An 18,658-nucleotide genomic window follows, 5' to 3' on the forward strand; every position below is an offset into this window, starting at 1 on the left:
TTAATCATCCTTTCATCTTAATATGCTGAATAAACATAGGTGGAAAAGATGGACATTGAAATCGTTCTTTTGTTTGAACTTATAATAAAAAAGAAATCATTTATTGTCTCTTAGAGGAAGAATATCTTACAGGCAGAATATCTTATTTGATAATAGAACTTTCTGCTAGAAAAACCTACTTGGGAAAATAAGCTTATTACCTAAGCATGAAAGAAATACTTCAGACATTAGAAGGATTTTTGTTGTCAGAGTCTGGAATCTCTTTCCTCTCTTGTCACAGTGTCTAAAACAGAAAAAGCCACCAGATGCTATTGTTAATGCAGAACCCCTTTAACTTTCTCCCCAAGTAACCCAACTGTTAATGCATTTAATTGGTCCTCCCAGAGTAGTTTTGAAATATTGATACATTTTAAAAACATCTGTAAATTATAAATAATTTTTAAAGTTCACATTTCTCTTTTGAATGCCCATTACAGAGTATTAGTTTTCAAGCAGTTAAATAAGTTATGAGACAAATGAGTGAGTTTAATGTGGGGCCACTGATGTGAAAAAAATGTGGTGGTTGTATTATTAAAGTTGCAGCTTTTCCAAAACTGTTTATATTTCTATTGAGAGCAAATGGAGGAAATTGTGTAATAATGTATGATCCTCTATTGAAAATGGCTTGAGGCTTGGTAACTTATTACGGTGCCCACATTTTATTTTATTTTTAAAAAGGTACCGTATAACTATATTTCTTGCTTGGAAATCACATACCTTCTGGGACAACATAGAATTGTGTAGACTCAATGGGTTCTAAGTAAACTATAAGAATTGATAGTTGTGCGAAAAGACTGAAATGTGTGCTCTACGATTGATACACATATTGTGTATTATCTGAATATCACAGATGTTAAGCAAGTTTACATTATGTGATGTGCTGAGAAAATCATAGCCAAGTATTATATTTATTAGTATGGCCTTATGCCCAGCAAGTGCACAGTATTTTATCTCAATAATACCTGAGGTCTTTTTGATTTGGTCAGACCATCACATTTCCCTGACATGCCTTCTCGTATTTTCAGGGTAGCTTTCTAGACAATTAGTTGCACTTTGGTAATAATAAAAGGTATACCCTGCCTCGAAATCTGAAACAAACTATTACAAGCTATATGATATGTAGTAACTCTGGTGCAAAAAACTAAAAATAAAATACTATTCGACAGGAGCTGGTGTTGAGGCACCAGAGGCCTACTATCTGTCTGGTCAACTGACTTACCTTGGTTATATTTGTTAATTTCCTATTTAATATCATTTAAATTTGTGTTGGAATGTATGCCAAAAGTGTGTCCGGCTCCATGCACAGTATGCCTGCTTTTATGTTTGTGTACATGTAAATATGCAAATAAGTCTAGGGATATACTGGTGTGTCTGTTTTCATCCCACTGCTGGAATATATTGCTTTGTCAATTCTTTTTCTGTACAGTGTTTTCTTCGAAAGTAACCATTGTTGTAAATCCTGTCTCTGTTAAGGAACCTTACTAGGTTGTACTTCCACATACATCATACTGAGCCCCCTGGGCCCAAGGACAGTTATGGGCCCAAGGACAGGTCTGTCGTTACAGTTAACTAGCCCAGGTAGCAAAAATATATCAGCAAGGCCTGCAACTGGGAGGTGTCTAGCCCTCTGATGTACCATATTTTCTGTTTGATCATGTACTAATCCAGCAGCTGTAGGCTGCTTGGTGACTCCTAATTTTAGGAGAAATCAACGTGTTTCTGTGGCCTTACGACATAAAAGTGGGACTCAAGAGGTAACTGATTTGCTTTACATATGGATTCATAGGTTCTTCAAGTGGCTCCATGCACAGTAGTAGCACATATACGTAACTGGCCAGGCTGACCACTTGGTAGTAGCATCAAGAATTGTGGAGAGGCCTTCCCCCCTCACTGGTCAGCAACTTGAAGCAGGTGAAACTGTCTATGACAGGAATGGCAATCCCTCAACTGCTGTTGCTGTGGTCATGAAACAATGTCAGAGTCTTATGGCTGATAAGGCTTAAGGTGCTGAAAGCAAGTCGACACCAGCCTACTAATTCTGTTGTGGGAGATCACATGCCTCCTTTGGTGCTCTGTTATGTCTCCAAGAGGATGCTCACATCCAGCTGTAGCAATAAGTGAATGCTTTTGTCCTGGGGTAGAGTTTTGATTTCATCAGTCTTATGTATATTTCACGGCCTACAGTGTCCATAACAATATATGCATGAGACGCTAGGCTAAAGGTGAATTTCCACCCTCGTGCAGCATCATTCTGTGTGGTGTTTAGCATATTTTGTGTATCAGTACCTCCTTTGTATATAGTGAGGGGGGAAAGTATTTGATCCCCTGCTAAATTTGCCCGTTTGCCCTCTGACAAAGAAATGACCAGTCCATAATTTTAATGGTAGGTTTATTGTAGCTGTGAGAGACAAAATAACAACAGGAAAAACCCCAGAAGACAAAAGTCTGAAATTGATGTGCATTATAATGAGTGAAATAAGTGGTATCTTCACTGTGTGGAACGAGCTGAGATTAGAAGCACCTGCTGTAAGGGAGAGGTCTTACCTGTAATCCCAGCTCCTTACAGTACCTGTACAAAAGACACCTGTCGACAGAAGCAATCAATCCAGCAGATTCCAAAGTAGCCGCCATGACCAAGACCAAAGAGCTGTCCAAGGATGTCAGGGACAAGATTGTAGACATGCACAAGGCTGGACTGGGCTACAAGACTATTGCCAAGCAGTTTGGTGAGAAGGTGACAACAGTTGGTGCAATAATTTGCAAATGGAAGAAACACAAAATAACTGTCAACCTCCCTCGGTCTGAGGCTCCATGCAAGATATCATCTCGTGGAGTTGCAATGGTCAGAAGAACGGTGGTGAAGCAGCCCAGAACCATGAGGGGAACTTGTCAATGATCTCAGGGCAGCTGGGGCCGTAGTCACCATGAAAACAGTTGGTAACACACTACGCCGTGAAGGACTGAGATCTTGCAGAGCCTGCAAGGTCCCCTTGCTGAAGACAGCACATCTACAGGCCCATCTGCAGTTTGCCAATGCACATCTGAATGACCCAGAGAGAACTGGGTGAAAGTGTTGTGGTCAGATGATACCAAAATCGAACTCTTTGGCATCAACTCAAGTCGTCGTGTTTGGAGGAGGAGGAATGTTGCCTACAACCCCAAGAACACTATCCCCACCGTCAAACATGGAGGGGGACATATTATGCTTTGGGGGTGTTTTTCTGCTAAGGGGACAGGATACCTTCACCGCATCGAAGGGACAATGGACAGGACCATGTATCATCAAATCTTGGGTAAGCACCTCCTTCCCTCAGCCAGGGTATTGAAAATGGGTCGAGGATGGGTATTCCAGCATGACAATGACCCAAAACACACAGCCAAGGCAACATAGGAGTGGCTCAGGAAGAAGCACATTAAGGTCCTGGAGTGGCCTAGCCAGTCTCCAGACTTTAATCCCATCGAAAATCTGTGGAGGGATCTGAAGGTTTGAGCCTTGAAATCTTACTAACTTGGAGTGGATCTGCAAAGAGGAGTGGGACAAAATACCTCCTGAGATATGTGCAAGCCTGGTGGCCACCTACAAGAAACGTCTGACCTCTGTAATTGCCAACAAGGGTTTTGCCACCAAGTACTAAGTCATCTTTTGCAAAGATGCAAATACTTACGGTATTGAACTCATTATAATGCACATCAATCTCTGACTTTTGTCTTCTGGGTTTCTGGGGGTTTTCCTGTTGTTATTCTGTCTCTCACAGCTACAATAAACCTACCATTAAAATTATGGACTGGTCATTTCTTTGTCAGAGGGCAAACGGGCAAATTTAGCAGGGGATCAAATACTCCCCCCCTCACTGTACCTTACACAACTGTTGGTCCAGAGTCTATCTCCTATCGCTGTATTTTGTTGAGATAGGCTTTGACAACTTTTTGGCTGCTGCTTTAAATTGTGTTCTGTTGTAGCCTGATTTAATTTTTAGATTGTTACGACCTGCTCTGGGATCACAACAATGGGAAATGATGGGATCTTCCGTCTTTTAAAAAATCCTTTAGAGACTTGCTTATTTTACTAAACAGATCTGAATTTTTATTAATGAACATCCCCAAATGATGAAAATGAAAGTCCCATTTTTTATATATTTGGCAACTTTACAATATCCAAAGCTCTGATAGGAAACTAGGCCCAGCTGGAGCTGTGAGGATGGAAGGTTGCCTGTTTCCCTTCTTCACAAAACAAACGTGTTCTTTACGTTTGGCAGAATGGGGTGGGGTGAGAAGGTATCATTGTGCTGAGAGAAGATCTGCATGAAAAGGCTTGAACAACTGCCCCTTACATCACCATCCACCCAAAAGCAACCTGAAGCACAACCATATGAATGTCAGTGTAAACAGTGCTTCTTTTTTTCTTAAAAAAAGAGGTGCAGGAAATCCCAACTTTTTTTTTGACGGACAACCCTAAGTTGTTGACTGCTTTCAGGAGGACACCAAAGTTGCTGAGCTGCTTTTAGGGAGCAACCAGAAAACGTGCCTCCCTGAAAGAGCTTCTTTCGGAAGAGAATAAAAGCACCAGCTGCCAGCCCATCCAGATTCCTCTACCCAGAAAACACTCAGCCTGCCCTCAACACCAGGATAATTATGGACACAGAGAGGGTCTGCCGGAACCCTCAGGAGAGGTGCCGGAACTAAGTCTGATAGGTTGACGGTGGATTCCTGATGTCTAGTCCTGGCTTATCTAAGAGCTCCTTTGAGTCAGGAAGGATATTTTAATTCTTCCAGGAAAGTACTGATGCCTCCTTTGGAGAGAAAGCTTGCTTTATGGTTGCATACAGGTCTCACTTACAGAACACAATGCATTCCCTGGAAATTGTTTGTTAGGCGAGCGTTCACATAACGAGTCCATGATTTCCATTGCTTCCTATGGAAGCATTTCTAATCTGGGATTTGTCCAGTCCCCCTTCACCAAAAAAACACAACACCATGGTTTTTGCTTAAATGACTGCAGCCATCCAACAGAAAAGATACAAATGAAAAACTGAATTTCTGATATCTCCTGCTCCCTGCCTGATCTCTCCCCCCCTCTCCCTCCCTGCAGGGTTTCTCCCTGAAAAGGCAGTAAGGAACAAGTAAGGAAGTCATAGAATCATAGAGTTGGAAGAGACCACAAGGGCCATCCAGTCCAACCCCCTGCCAAGCAGGAACCTGAATCAGATACCTGAATCTGTGGGGTGTATAGTGATGTTTCAGCCTAATTATTTACATTCGGATAAGCGAATTTTTGCATAGTGAGCGGGACCTATGTGTAATTGGATCTAGCTGATAATGTCCTGTAAAAAAGCGATGTTTTGCCCCAATTGACCAGCTAATTGCATCATAACGAGCACGCAGCTGATTTTGTTAGGAGGTTCCACTAATTTTAACAGGGGCCTAGAGCCATTTCCATGTTCTTTACAATTTTTTTAATTGTTTTGCTTTGAGCTGATTATAGAGTGGTGTTTTCAAAAGCACTCAAGCCCCTGTTGATTTGGATCACAAGCCTGTTAAGAGCTTTGGCTATGTCAGCCAAAATAAAGGCAAATACATAGAAAAGGGAGAACAGAGCTCCTACTTTTCTGCTTGCAAAACAGTTGAGCCCAAATGTGTGTAAGTCATGCCCCTTTCTGATGCCTGGCCACGTTGTTCAGAAGCAGCTCTGTTAATTCAGTGAGCGGCACTGGGGGATAAGATCACTTTCAAGACTTCACAACTATTGAGGTTGGCACATGAGTGGCTGGCTGCTTGCACCACAGAGGTGCTTTGTGCTTTGATGCCTCCTTCATCCCACCCCTGTGGAATAACTCCTTCTGGTATTACTTCACTTTTCTGTTAGCAGAGCACTTTCCCCATAAATATGACTGAACAGGTGTTACTTTGCCACTAACTGAGTTTCCAGCTGTCTTCCTCCAACACAGACAGGGCAAAAATCTGTTGTTTGGTCCTATTAGGCAGACTAGAGTGCTCTCGAGCCCGAGACGGAGATCTTTCTTGCAGGATATGGTAGTTTTGTTGCCAGAAGATGGCCAGGAAGGCCTGGCTAGCTAACAAAGACAGTCCTTCAGCTGCTGGGTGTAGTTCCAGCTTTGCATTGCCGTTGGCAGCGGCACAGAGAGTGCTGCAGTGTGGCCAGCCAGAAAAATTAGGAAATAAGGACCTCTTTTATTTACTCAGGCTGCTGAATCATGGGCATTCCTGTCTGCTTGGAGAAAAGTCAGGCAGCTCTACTTTCCACTGGAAATCTCAAGAGTGTTTGGTACTTTCATCTCAGTGTGTTCACACACTTGTTTTAATGTGCTTTATGGAAATGGTGAAACTCAGCAAGTAAGAGCTGCTGTGGGGTGGGGGGAGCTCCCCTCGATGCACTAATGATCCATTCAAATCTGCATGTGTAAATAGACTTCATAGCCCATGCAGCTGATTTCTAGCATCTTTTCTCTCTCTTCAATTGCACAAGCTAGGCCTCGCTTTAGACGTCAGCTGGTGTGAAGTGCCTGGTTCCCAAAATTAAAAATTAACATGGACATGCTAAGTGCATCACATTGGAACACAGAATCCTTGCAGTAACACAAAAAAGGCATTTACAGTAAGTAGCACTTAGTGACTGGTAGGATTTAAAGGGAAATATGCACATGTGTATACACTCACACACAATCGTTGATTTAGAAAATGTACTTTATCTCCCTCACTCCTCAAGTCATGAAATACTCTGGGGAACGCTTCAGGGTATAGTCTGTAAAAATCCCACTGCTTCTCAAGACAAATTTAATATGTGTGTCCGTAAATGGACTTTGGATCAAAGTAGTTTGAAAACAAAAGTTGTGTATAAAAGTATATAGGTTAATATGAGTAGCATTGGCCTCCTTCAGCATGTCCTTTATGTATCTGTTTCTGCATTGCCATGGAGTTCACAGTATTCCACTGCTCAATTTTGTAAGGCATGAACTATACAGTATATTACAGGGTCTTATTCTTTTTACATCTATCTATCTATCTATCTATCTATCTATCTATCTATCTATCTATCTATCTATCTATCTATCATAGCAGCAGCCAATACTGCATTTTGATGCAGCTTCTGAAACCACTCACAAGGTTCCCAGGCTGAAAACGTTCTGCCCTCAGCTGCTTTTACCACAATTACTGAGAGGACGCTGGTATTTGTAAAAGCAACTTTTCCCCTTTTCCCCCTTTTGATGGGTGGGTGATTTTCTGTGGAAAAGCAGTGCAAGAAGTTGCCCAGGTCCCTCTTTGTTTATTACTTATTTCAACCCCTCACAAGGAATTTACAGTAAAAAAAGTTAAACCAAACAATTGTTTTAAACGGATACATTTGTGTCAGGAAGAGGCAGCAATCAAATCAATAAAAAGCTTGGTGGAATACCAAAAAAAATATGTCTTTAGGGACCACAAGCAAGCTTCATTTTGTAAAGCAGAAAAAGAAAGGTATTGAAAAGAAACATGGAACTCATCACAACATATTGGTCAGTCCTCAAAATGCAGGTCATCTTCAATCCACAAACGAGGCATATGAATTCAATGGACCTTATAGGAGGAACTTACTCCCTACCTTGATAGCAGCAACACTGTTCAGCTAGTTTCCGAAAGGCTGTTGCCTGTTTCTGCCCATATTTTAGAGTAAACATGGCTGCTACTGCACATTTCCCATGGGTTTTATGATTGCTAGTTCCATATCCTTTCTGGAGTCAGCACATCTTGCTTTGCCATTGTTTTGGCTTTGATAATGTACAGCAAAGAGATCCCTTACATTCTGTGTAATTGCACAATGGTGACATGAGGCTCCCTGGTCTGCTTCTATCTCCCTTCTGTGGAACTCTACCGTGTTTCTCATATTATAAGACATGTCTTATATTTATTTTTTCCTCAAAAAAAACACACTATGGCTTATTTTCAAGGGATGTCTTATTTTTTTCCTCCTCCTCCTGCCGTGGCCGGCATTGCTGCTGCGCCTATCACTATGTCTTATTTTCGGGGTATGGCTTATATTCCTTGAATGCTTAAAAATACTGCTATGGCTTATTTTATGGGTATGTCTTAAAATATGAGAAACAGGGTAAGCAGCCATTACTTGGTACAGAGCTGATCCTCTGTGTGGATTTCTCCCAGTCTGTTTCACCCAATTTGTATGTGCAACTTCCTTCCTCCGTGTGCCCACCCCTCCAATCTTCCCTAGGAAATTCTTGTTAATTTCTGTTCATACCAAATGGGAAATCTTACCAGGTATCAATGCAGCAAGAGATCCCTTTACAGTGTAGAAAATGTAGAATTTCACTTTTAAAATGGAGTTGCAATAATTAGCTCTCTGCAGTCTTAATATTGTTTTAAATGAGATATCCTTTTAACACTAGGGGTTATTATTCCACTGAATCATTTTGGGCCTGATTCATGAGAATAAGTCAGTGCTGCTTCTGAAGTTCATTGATCTTCATTTTGGAGGGGGGGTGTCTTATGTTAAAGTTGAAAGAACCTTAGAAGGAAGCAAAGGGAGCTAGTTTTTTAAAAAAAGGAAAGGAAAGTATACCAATAAACAAAATAAGTTTGAGGAGAACAGTTATAGGTAAAGTAACTGTAATAGTAATAGTAATAGGTAAAGTGATCAGGCACTAGCTACAAAAGGAAAGTGATTTTAATACAATAGAGTCTTGGCAGTAGTGCAATGTTCCAAACACTCACCAATCTACAAATATTGCTTTTGGTGTTTAAAACAAAGACCAGAATATCCCTTAAAGTTTCAACAAAATGAAGCAGTTGCATTTGAAGCTCCAGCTGCTTGATGTTGATCAGTGCTCCTCACAGAACATGAATCATTTTCCTTGAAATGGTTTTCTTGTGCCCCTTTAAGGACAGTAGACTTGATGAGAAAGAGAGTGTTTTGGTGGGTGGGGTGTTCTTGGAAGGGCTGGGGACATGGAAAGAATGCTCAGGACTTGATTCTTCAGGGAGCCAAGCCATATGTCTGGAGGTTTCCCCCCCCCCTCCCTTCCTGGCTGAGCACTTCAGGAGGGGAGGGGAAGCTGGTCAGATCATGCCCTGAGGAGCTGTAATCCATCAGGCAGGAAATATTTCAAGACAGCCCTTTCCCCTAAAGGAACCCAAAGGAAAAGAACTGCCAAGGGGTGAGGGTGTTGTGGGATAGACAAAGGGGTGGTAATTATGGACTTTCCTGAGGTCCAAAATTCTGTCAAAGGGGGGGGGGTGTCTCTGTAGATTGTGTGTGTGAGAGAGATGTGCATTATGTGCACACATTTGCACATTCTAACACGTACATTAAGGGACGCAGGTGGCGCTGTGGGTTAAACCACAGAGCCTAGGGCTTGCTGATCAGAAGGTCGGCGGTTCGAATGCCTGCGACGGGGTGAGCTCCCGTTGCTTGGTCCCAGCTCCTGCCAACCTAGCAGTTCGAAAGCACATCAAAGTGCAAGTAGATAAATAGGGACCGCTCCGGCGGGAAGGTAAACGGCGTTTCCGTGTGCTGCTCTGGCTTGCCAGAAGCGACTTTGTCATACTGGCCACATGACCTGGAAGCTGTACGCCGGCTCCCTCGGCCAATAATGCGAGATGAGCGCCGCCACCCCAGAGTTGGTCACGACTGGACCTAATGGTCAGGGGTCCCTTTACCTTTACCTTTAATGCGTACATTAGGATTTGTCAGGTGAAATTATGAGATAATGTAAAAGTTATATTGGTAAAGTTACATCTGAAGTTTTGTAATATGTGCAATGTGATGTTCCTCTTTGACATTTTGTTGGAAGCTCTCCATGGCCACTCCCACCTCTAAGACCATGGGTTAGCAAACTAAGGCCCAGGGGCCAGATGCGGCCCAATCACCTTCTAAATCTGGCCCACAGACGGTCCAGGAATCAGCGTGTTTTTACATGAGTAGAATGTGTCCTTTTATTTAAAATGCAACTCTGGGTTATTTGTGGGGCATAGAAATTTGTTCTTTTTTTAATTCAAATTATAGTCTGCCTCCCCACAAGGTCTGAGGGACAGTGGACCAGCCCCCTGCTGAAAAGGTTTGCTGACCCCTGTCTAAGATCATTTCTCCTGATACAGTACATTGCTTTCCGTGCCTCTCCCTTCTCTAGCTCGGGCATCCTGCACTGACTCCCTCAAACATACCTGCTTTTTCTACCTTGCTGCCCTTTGTGCTTGAAAACACCTCACAGAACACAACTTCACATCCTTCAAATCACTCTTTAAAAACTATGTTTTGCATGTGCTATTACAAGCATTGCAACTTGCCAGATGGGATGACCTCCCCCCCAATCTTTTCCCTCAACATGTTGTTCTGGGGATTCTCCCAAGCCCATTTTAGAGGGTGCAAGGGACACACAGGGTGTGGGGAGGAGAATCCTGCCCTAAGTGTGTGATCAAGCCTAAGTTTGTGTAAAGGAAGCAACTAACTTTTGCAGGCCAAGGACTTGTCCCTTTGTATCCTGTGAAGCATCATGCACATTGAAGCTGCTGTATGATATTTAGAGAAGGTATTGCCCTAATGAATGTAGCCTACTTACTGTAAAATATTTTGTCTAGAAGATGGGACAGCTGAAGTCAAATCTGACTTCTGTGCTTCTTCCCATATCGGTAGGCTGCCTTATCCGCAAGATGCTCCCTGTGTGGTAACCCATTTAATTTTTAATCTTTTTGGATCATGGAGCAGTTTGAGGATCCTGACAGGAATCGGGCATAGCTTGTGGAAAGCCTCTGAGTAATAAAGAAGAGGACACAAACCTGTCCACTGTTCAGCTTGCACTTAAAAGCATTGTTGCAATGGGCAAGGATCCAGGAATGGTATTGGTTGTTTTCTTAGGGTTAGGTGGTAGCTGTCTGGCATTGATAGTGAGATGGTGTTGTTATCGGTTTCGAAATGCAGGAAAAGGACAAATCCTCTTCTGTTTCCTGTGGATAAGCATAAAGTTCACAATCTGGTGAAATCTTGTTACTTTAAAGAAAGCAGACTTGAAATGTTTTTCTGTAAGCCAATTGTGGCTTTTATGTTGTATGATAAATAATTTGGCTTTTAGAGACTGTAGGTATTAAGGAATTTTGAATTTATTTATTTATTGGCACACATTTAATATGATTTCTCCAAGGGTGATTATTCAGGGTTTTTGTTTTTAAAACTGACTTGGTATTGCAAGAAATATTATTACCTATAATATAAATAAATAAATAAATAAATAGGTTTTGTTTAATACTTCAAATGTCAGGTGTTTCGTTTGCTGGATCAGTGTTTTAAACACTAAAATGAATGGTTCCGTTAAGAGACAATACACTAGGAATTTTTCCTGTGCATATCCTTTTGAGATTAATGGGTAGTTTCTTACATAGCTCTCATTCACTTCAATGTATATGAATAAGAGAACTTTGTGCTAGTTTGTACTCTAAATAACTAGAAACAAATCATTTGACAGAATAAACAGTTGTACACGAATGGAACTGAAATCAGCATAAATTTATGTTAATATACAGTATAACGATACAAGTATTTTGAGTTAACTAATTTTTGACTCTAGCAGTGAAACACTTCTTCTTAGAGTATTTTCTGTCATGAGTGATTTGTAGACATTATCCATCTAAAAATGAAATTGACAAATTGGTTTCTATAGGTTTCAGCCTAAAACCCAGAAATGAAGTAGTATAATAGCTAAGTCATTTTAGTTACTACTTGGCGTATGTTCTTGTTTGTCTTTTCATTGTTACTCATAAATCTTTCAGCTTTTACCATAATAATTTGTCATTTGTTCCTGTTTCCAGTTTTTTTTTGCAAGTTGCTTTGTCTATGATCACCTAAATGTTCAGGCTCTGTTTTACTAAGGAAGTTCCGCCGGTAAAGTTTTTTTTGCAAAGAGGAAGAAATGGTGGGCAACCTCTTGAACTTTAGAAGAAGATAATACACGGTTCGAATCTAGCTTTTGTGAAGTTCACTCCTTTCACTTAACCCTGGCTGACTCAATATAAACCTAATACAAAGTCACATGTTATTACATAGCTGCCAAGTTTTCGCTTTTCTCACGAGGAAGCCTCTTCAGCATAAGGGAAAATCCCTGTAAAAAAGGGATAACTTGGCAGCTATGGTTATTAGCCATGTATTTATCTTGGTGCTGGTTAGTAGCTGCTAAATTATCTGAGTTCAAGTGGGAAACTGCAACAAAGTAGTAAGAGGGTGTCACCAGCTCCCAACAGCCATGTTTCTGAAGATATTTTTTTCATTGTGTTTTATGCTTTCTTCTTTAATTCTTGTACCTGGGCACCAAAATTCCTAATAACCCATTAAACTATGTTCTTTTCAGGACCAAGTTTAATACAAAAGCGAGAAAGTTGAATTACTCTGTTTTTATTAAATATTAGGCATGCGGGTGACTCTTAATTCTAAAATGATTTTCTAATACTTTTTCCATGGTTGGCACTTCGAGTTGTTCCCGTAGTATACAAATCATTTTATGGTGGATACAAAAGACACATTAAGTATATTAAAATCTGCATTTTAATAAAGATGTCAATGCATAATATGCATCAAGCAACCACAAATGATAAAAGCAATAAAAGGATAATGCGGGAACAGACCGATTTCATGGCTTTTTCCTAGTTTACCATCTGATTTGAATTAGTATATTATAGAAGATGGGTGCGGGTGCAGAAGGCAGTCTGCCGATGTTGTACAATTTCATGTGCATTTCAATACATTTCTGATCAAATGTATATATTCATGACAAGTACCGTCTGAAGAGGAAGCCCTTAACCGTTTGTTTCTCTTACCTCCCTTTTTTCAGATGGAGTAGACATTGAGGATGACCCTTCCTGCTCATGGCCAGCTTCTTCACCTTCAAGCAAAGATCAGACTTCCCCAAGCCATGGAGACGGCTGTGATTTTGGCGAAGACGAAGGTGTTCCTGGACTGCCCTACCCCTGCCAGTTTTGCGACAAGTCGTTCAGCCGCCTCAGCTATTTGAAGCACCACGAGCAAAGTCACAGCGACAAGCTCCCTTTCAAGTGCACGTATTGCAGCCGCCTTTTCAAACACAAGCGGAGCAGAGATCGCCACATCAAACTCCACACGGGGGATAAGAAATACCACTGCAGTGAGTGCGATGCAGCGTTTTCGAGAAGCGATCACCTTAAAATCCACCTAAAGACTCATACCTCTAACAAGCCATATAAGTGTGCCATTTGCCGGCGTGGGTTCCTCTCCTCTAGTTCGCTTCATGGTCACATGCAAGTCCACGAGAGGAACAAAGATGGTTCTCAGTCTGGCCGGATGGAGGACTGGAAAATGAAGGACACTCAGAAGTGCAGTCAATGTGAAGAAGGTTTTGATTTCCCCGAAGACCTTCAGAAGCACATAGCAGAATGCCACCCGGAGTGTTCCCCGAATGAAGACAGAGCTGCTCTTCAGTGCGTTTACTGCCACGAACTCTTTGTAGAGGAAAGTTCCCTTGTAAACCACATGGAGCAGGCTCACAATGGAGCGGAAAAGAAACACATGTGCAGTATTTGCTCAGAGAACTTCCATAGTGTCGAAGAGCTATATAGCCACATGGATAGCCACCAGCAGCCCGAATCATGCAACCATAGCAACAGCCCCTCTTTAGTGACTGTTGGCTATACCTCAGTGTCTAGCACTACACCAGATTCAAACCTCTCAGTGGATAGTTCAACTATGGTTGAAACAGCTCCCCCCATAACAAAAGGCCGTGGAAGAAAACGGGCAGCCCAACAGGTGACAGATATCACGGGGCCTTCAAGCAAGCAAGCCAAGGTTACCTACAGCTGCATATACTGCAGCAAGCAATTGTTTTCGAGCCTTGCAGTGCTCCAGATACACCTGAAAACTATGCATTTAGATAAACCCGAACAGGCCCATATTTGCCAGTATTGTTTAGAAGTATTACCTTCGCTTTACAATCTGAACGAGCATCTTAAACAAATACACGAAGGCCCAGATCCTGCGCTGATTGTTTCGACCATGCCTGCTATGATCTACCAGTGCAACTTCTGCTCGGATGTTTTCAATGACCTCAACACTCTTCAGGAACACATTAGATGTAATCACGGATTTGCAAATCCAGTTGCTAAGGACAGTAATGCGTTCTTTTGTCCCCATTGTTACATGGGATTTCTTACCGATTCTTCTTTGGAAGAGCATATTAGACAAGTCCATTGTGATCTCAGTAGTTCCCGTTTTGGTTCTCCTGTGCTGGGAACCCCCAAGGACCCAGTTGTGGAAGTATATTCTTGTTCTTATTGTACAAATTCCCCAATATTTAATAGTGTTCTTAAACTGAATAAACATATAAAGGAAAATCACAAGAACATTCCGTTAGCGCTAAACTACATTCATAATGGAAAGAAATCTAGAGCCATGAGCCCCTTATCTCCAGTGACTATAGAGCAGGCTTCTTTAAAGATGATGCAAGCTGTTGGTGGTGCCCCTCCACGCTCTACTGGAGAATACATTTGCAATCAGTGTGGTGCTAAGTACACTTCCTTGGATGGTTTCCAGACTCACTTAAAAACACACCTTGACACTGTCCTACCCAAACTGACTTGTCCTCAGTGCAACAAGGAGTTTCCAAACCAAGAGTCCCTGCTGAAGCACGTGACCATCCACTTCATGATCACCTCCACTTACTACATCTGTGAAAGTTGTGACAAGCAGTTTACTTCAGTGGATGACTTGCAGAAGCACTTGCTTGACATGCATACCTTCGTGTTTTTCCGCTGCACTTTGTGCCAAGAAGTGTTTGATTCAAAGGTCTCCATTCAGCTTCACCTGGCCGTGAAGCACAGCAACGAAAAGAAGGTGTACAGGTGCACCTCCTGCAACTGGGATTTCCGCAACGAGACGGACTTGCAGCTCCATGTCAAACACAACCATCTCGAGAACCAAGGAAAAGTGCACAAGTGTATCTTTTGTGGCGAGTCTTTTGGTACCGAGGTGGAGCTGCAGTGCCACATCACAACACACAGCAAAAAGTACAACTGCAAGTTTTGCAGCAAAGCATTTCATGCCATCATACTGCTGGAGAAACACTTGAGGGAAAAGCACTGCGTCTTTGAAACAAAAACCCCTAATTGTGGAACCAATGGAGCATCTGAGCCAGTTCAGAAAGAAGAAGTAGAGCTACAGACCTTGCTGACAAATAGCCAGGAGTCACACAATAGCCATGATGGCAGTGAAGAAGACGTTGATACATCTGAGCCAATGTACGGATGTGATATTTGCGGGGCGGCCTATACAATGGAGTCTCTCCTGCAAAACCACCAGCTGCGAGATCACAACATCCGACCTGGGGAAAGTGCCATAATTAAGAAAAAGGCAGAACTGATTAAAGGGAACTACAAGTGCAATGTGTGCTCTCGGACGTTCTTTTCAGAAAACGGACTCCGTGAACACATGCAGACACATTTGGGTCCGGTGAAACACTATATGTGCCCAATATGCGGTGAGCGGTTTCCGTCTCTTCTGACTCTTACAGAACATAAAGTCACACATAGTAAGAGCCTAGATACAGGGAACTGCAGAATTTGCAAAATGCCTCTTCAGAGCGAGGAAGAGTTTTTGGAGCATTGCCAGATGCACCCTGATTTGCGAAACTCCTTGACAGGATTCCGTTGTGTGGTATGTATGCAAACAGTGACTTCCACTTTGGAGCTGAAGATCCATGGGACATTTCACATGCAGAAGACGAGCAGCACTTCGGCAGTGCAGGCCACAGGGCGAGTGCAGCATCTCCAGAAGCTGTACAAATGTGCTTCTTGCCTGAAGGAATTCCGTTCAAAACAGGACTTGGTGAAACTTGACATCAATGGCCTGCCATATGGTCTGTGTGCTGCCTGCGTTAATCTCAGCAAAAGTGGCAGTCCAAGCGTCAACATCCCTTCCAGCAGTAATAGGCAAGGCATGGGCCAGAATGAGAACTTGAGTTCCGCAGAGAACAAAAGCAAAGCAGGAGGGTTGAAGACTCGTTGTTCAAGTTGCAATGTTAAATTTGAATCGGAAAGTGAACTTCAAAACCACATCCAGTCAGTCCATAGAGAGCTCATTCCAGACAGCAATAGTACACATCTGAAAACACCACAAGTATCACCAATGCCCAGAATCAGTCCATCTCAATCTGAAGAGGTAATTCTCTTTCTTTGCTTAAAAGCAGACCTTTGATTTATTTAAAAAATGCATAGTATCATTTTTTATTTTTTATTTTGCTAGTTATTTGCCAGGATATGCTTAGCCGGAATGTGTGGTGTATCTCCCATAGCCATTAGCTAGCTAGCAATTACTTGCTTCTTGATAAGCCTTGTGTTTTGGCTTGAATGATGCAGAGTAGGACTAATTCCAGTCTCCCTAGGATATTGTCTTCTTTATCACTGAAGAGAATAATCTTCATGCCAGCACAACTGAGAGCTGGAATCTTAGCTGAGGTTCATTTCGAGTTGGAATCCCTAGTTCTGAGTTATGCTTACGGCACAGAGTGTTAATGACACAAAAGTAAACTACATCAAGCCAAAGCGTTGGCATGCAGAGCGCTGTTTTTGAAAATATTTGTGAGCAACAGAGCAGGAGGGCTATTTTTGTAAATTATGTTGTTGACATTAATTTTCCCCTGTCTTGCTCTACTTTGATTAAAAAGAAACGCCACAGTGTAACACCTACTTTTGCTAAAGGGCAAATTAGTCTTTTCACTGCAATTTAATTTTTATTTCTGTGTGTGCATGTTTGACAGAATATCAAGCCAGGCATCAGATGATTAACATTTCTTGCAGAATAATCTGTAACATAAAATTGTACAAATGTGAGTGTCCCATGGGGCATTAACAAGATCACACTCTTATTCCAGATTAATTAATTTGCAGTAAATGCTATGGCCTTGTTCTATTATCATAATCACTAACACGAATTAGAATTGCCAAAGGGGGCATTCCCAAGCACACTTAAATGTACATTAGTTATCCCTTGACTTGCTTTAGTTTCCATTTTGTTTACACAAGGGGAAGAAAACATATTGCCCATGGCCTGCATCCAGGCACTTTAAGTCTTGTTCCCCTATCCTCCTACCACACCCATGCATACCTATTCGCCTGAAAGCCTGATATGTAGATTGTGACTATGTAGAAACTAAGCATAGCCAGGGGGGAAAGTTGTGGTAGTCCAAATGTGTCGCAGCAACCCAGTGTCTATGCTTAGTCTACGTCATTTGATTTCCTTTAAGGAAACGGGTAGTTTTGATCCTGCTCATCCAAACCTTATTTCCAGAGCCCTTTATAATCTGTTGATCCTTGATACAGATTAATTAGGTGTTCTCAAAGACATGAGCATGAATTGAGATGCCTCTGAATTACTTGAAGAATGGGACTGTGCTTGTGTCATGCTTGTGAGCATCTCATTTATAAGGTAAGGTAAAGGTAAAGGACCTTTCGACGGCTTACCTTTACCTGCATCTCATATGTATCTGGCCACTGGATTAGGTAGGCTATTAGTCTGATCCTTCCGATTTCTTACATTCTTTTAATTTTTCTACTGCAAGTCTGCATAGATGCTCATTAGAAAATTGGGGAAAGTATTCCCTTTTATACTCTCAGTCCTTCTTGATTGCCAGAGAAAAAGGGACCTATGTTCGGCGGCATTGTGAACAGCCCATGCCATAGCGCTTGCAGGATGCCAGCGGATCAGAAAAAAAGAGCTATCCTGCTCTTGTACACTTCACAGCACCCCGATCTTTAGAAAACAGCATAAGTTTATGAGATAAGTGTATGATCTGGCAGGGCATAAAAGCTCTGAAATATATAAATAAAATTATTTACCTTCTACTGCCTGAACATCAAGTTGTTGTTAAAGGCACACCAATAGGGCCAGTAAAATATTGGCAACCATTGCAGGAAATGTCAGACAAATAAAAAGCATTATCTTTCCTTATGGCCTTAGGCGTGGGCATTAGATTTCAAGCACTTCAAAGGAACCTGCAAATTAAACATGAAACGGATTGCTTTTGAATGGTTGTTGGATTGGAAGTGGCTAAATGTATGAAACATGTAACTCCTTTCCTCATATCGCTGATAAGTTGGGCATGGGGATATGCCCATATACTTGATATTTCTGCTGCTGCCACTCATCCATATTTGCGTTAACACCTGCTGGGATAAGCAAATACTGTAGCAATCCCATAACAAGTTTATTGAATACCAGTAGTCTCTCTCTCCAAATGAAGGCAATAGAAAACTAATGTCTCCCTCTGGTTCCATCGCAAAAATTGATAAGCATAGAAACAATAACATATGATATGCTGATTTGTGCTGTGTTAGCTTTATTATCCTTTCTCAAGTTGGCCAATATATTCTAAGGTTTAGAAAAGTCTTTGCTTTCCCCAGACCCACTAAAAACACAGCAAAGTGTATAAAGAATTAGTGAATTTTGAGAACCTTGAAGTTGCCAGAAGCTGTCCAGAAAAGGCAATTGGCAGTTTTAAGAGCCTATAGATTACAGGGAAGAGGGAAGACACTTAGTGATGATGATTTCACATTTTTCTTCTTGGAGAGTGGAAGGATATTTTCAGTTTGTTCCAGCTTTTAC

At 41.7% G+C, this 18,658-nt stretch overlaps 1 protein-coding gene across 9 annotated transcripts in view; it reads left to right on the plus strand.

Moving 5' to 3' along the window:
• ZNF521 (zinc finger protein 521) overlaps positions 1-18,658 on the plus strand; it is a 291,079-nt gene that overhangs the window by 110,109 nt on the left and 162,312 nt on the right. For all 9 annotated transcript variants that reach the window (XM_035125723.2, XM_035125722.2, XM_035125714.1 and 6 more), the window contains one exon: positions 12,864-16,216. In XM_035125723.2, the coding sequence (XP_034981614.1) occupies positions 13,304-16,216 (2,913 nt within the window). In that variant the 5' untranslated portion in view covers positions 12,864-13,303. The remainder of the gene's footprint in view (positions 1-12,863; positions 16,217-18,658) is intronic.

Source organism: Zootoca vivipara, chromosome 8 (genome assembly GCF_963506605.1).
Source record: "Zootoca vivipara chromosome 8, rZooViv1.1, whole genome shotgun sequence".
In the NCBI taxonomy this organism is placed as follows: domain Eukaryota; kingdom Metazoa; phylum Chordata; class Lepidosauria; order Squamata; family Lacertidae; genus Zootoca; species Zootoca vivipara.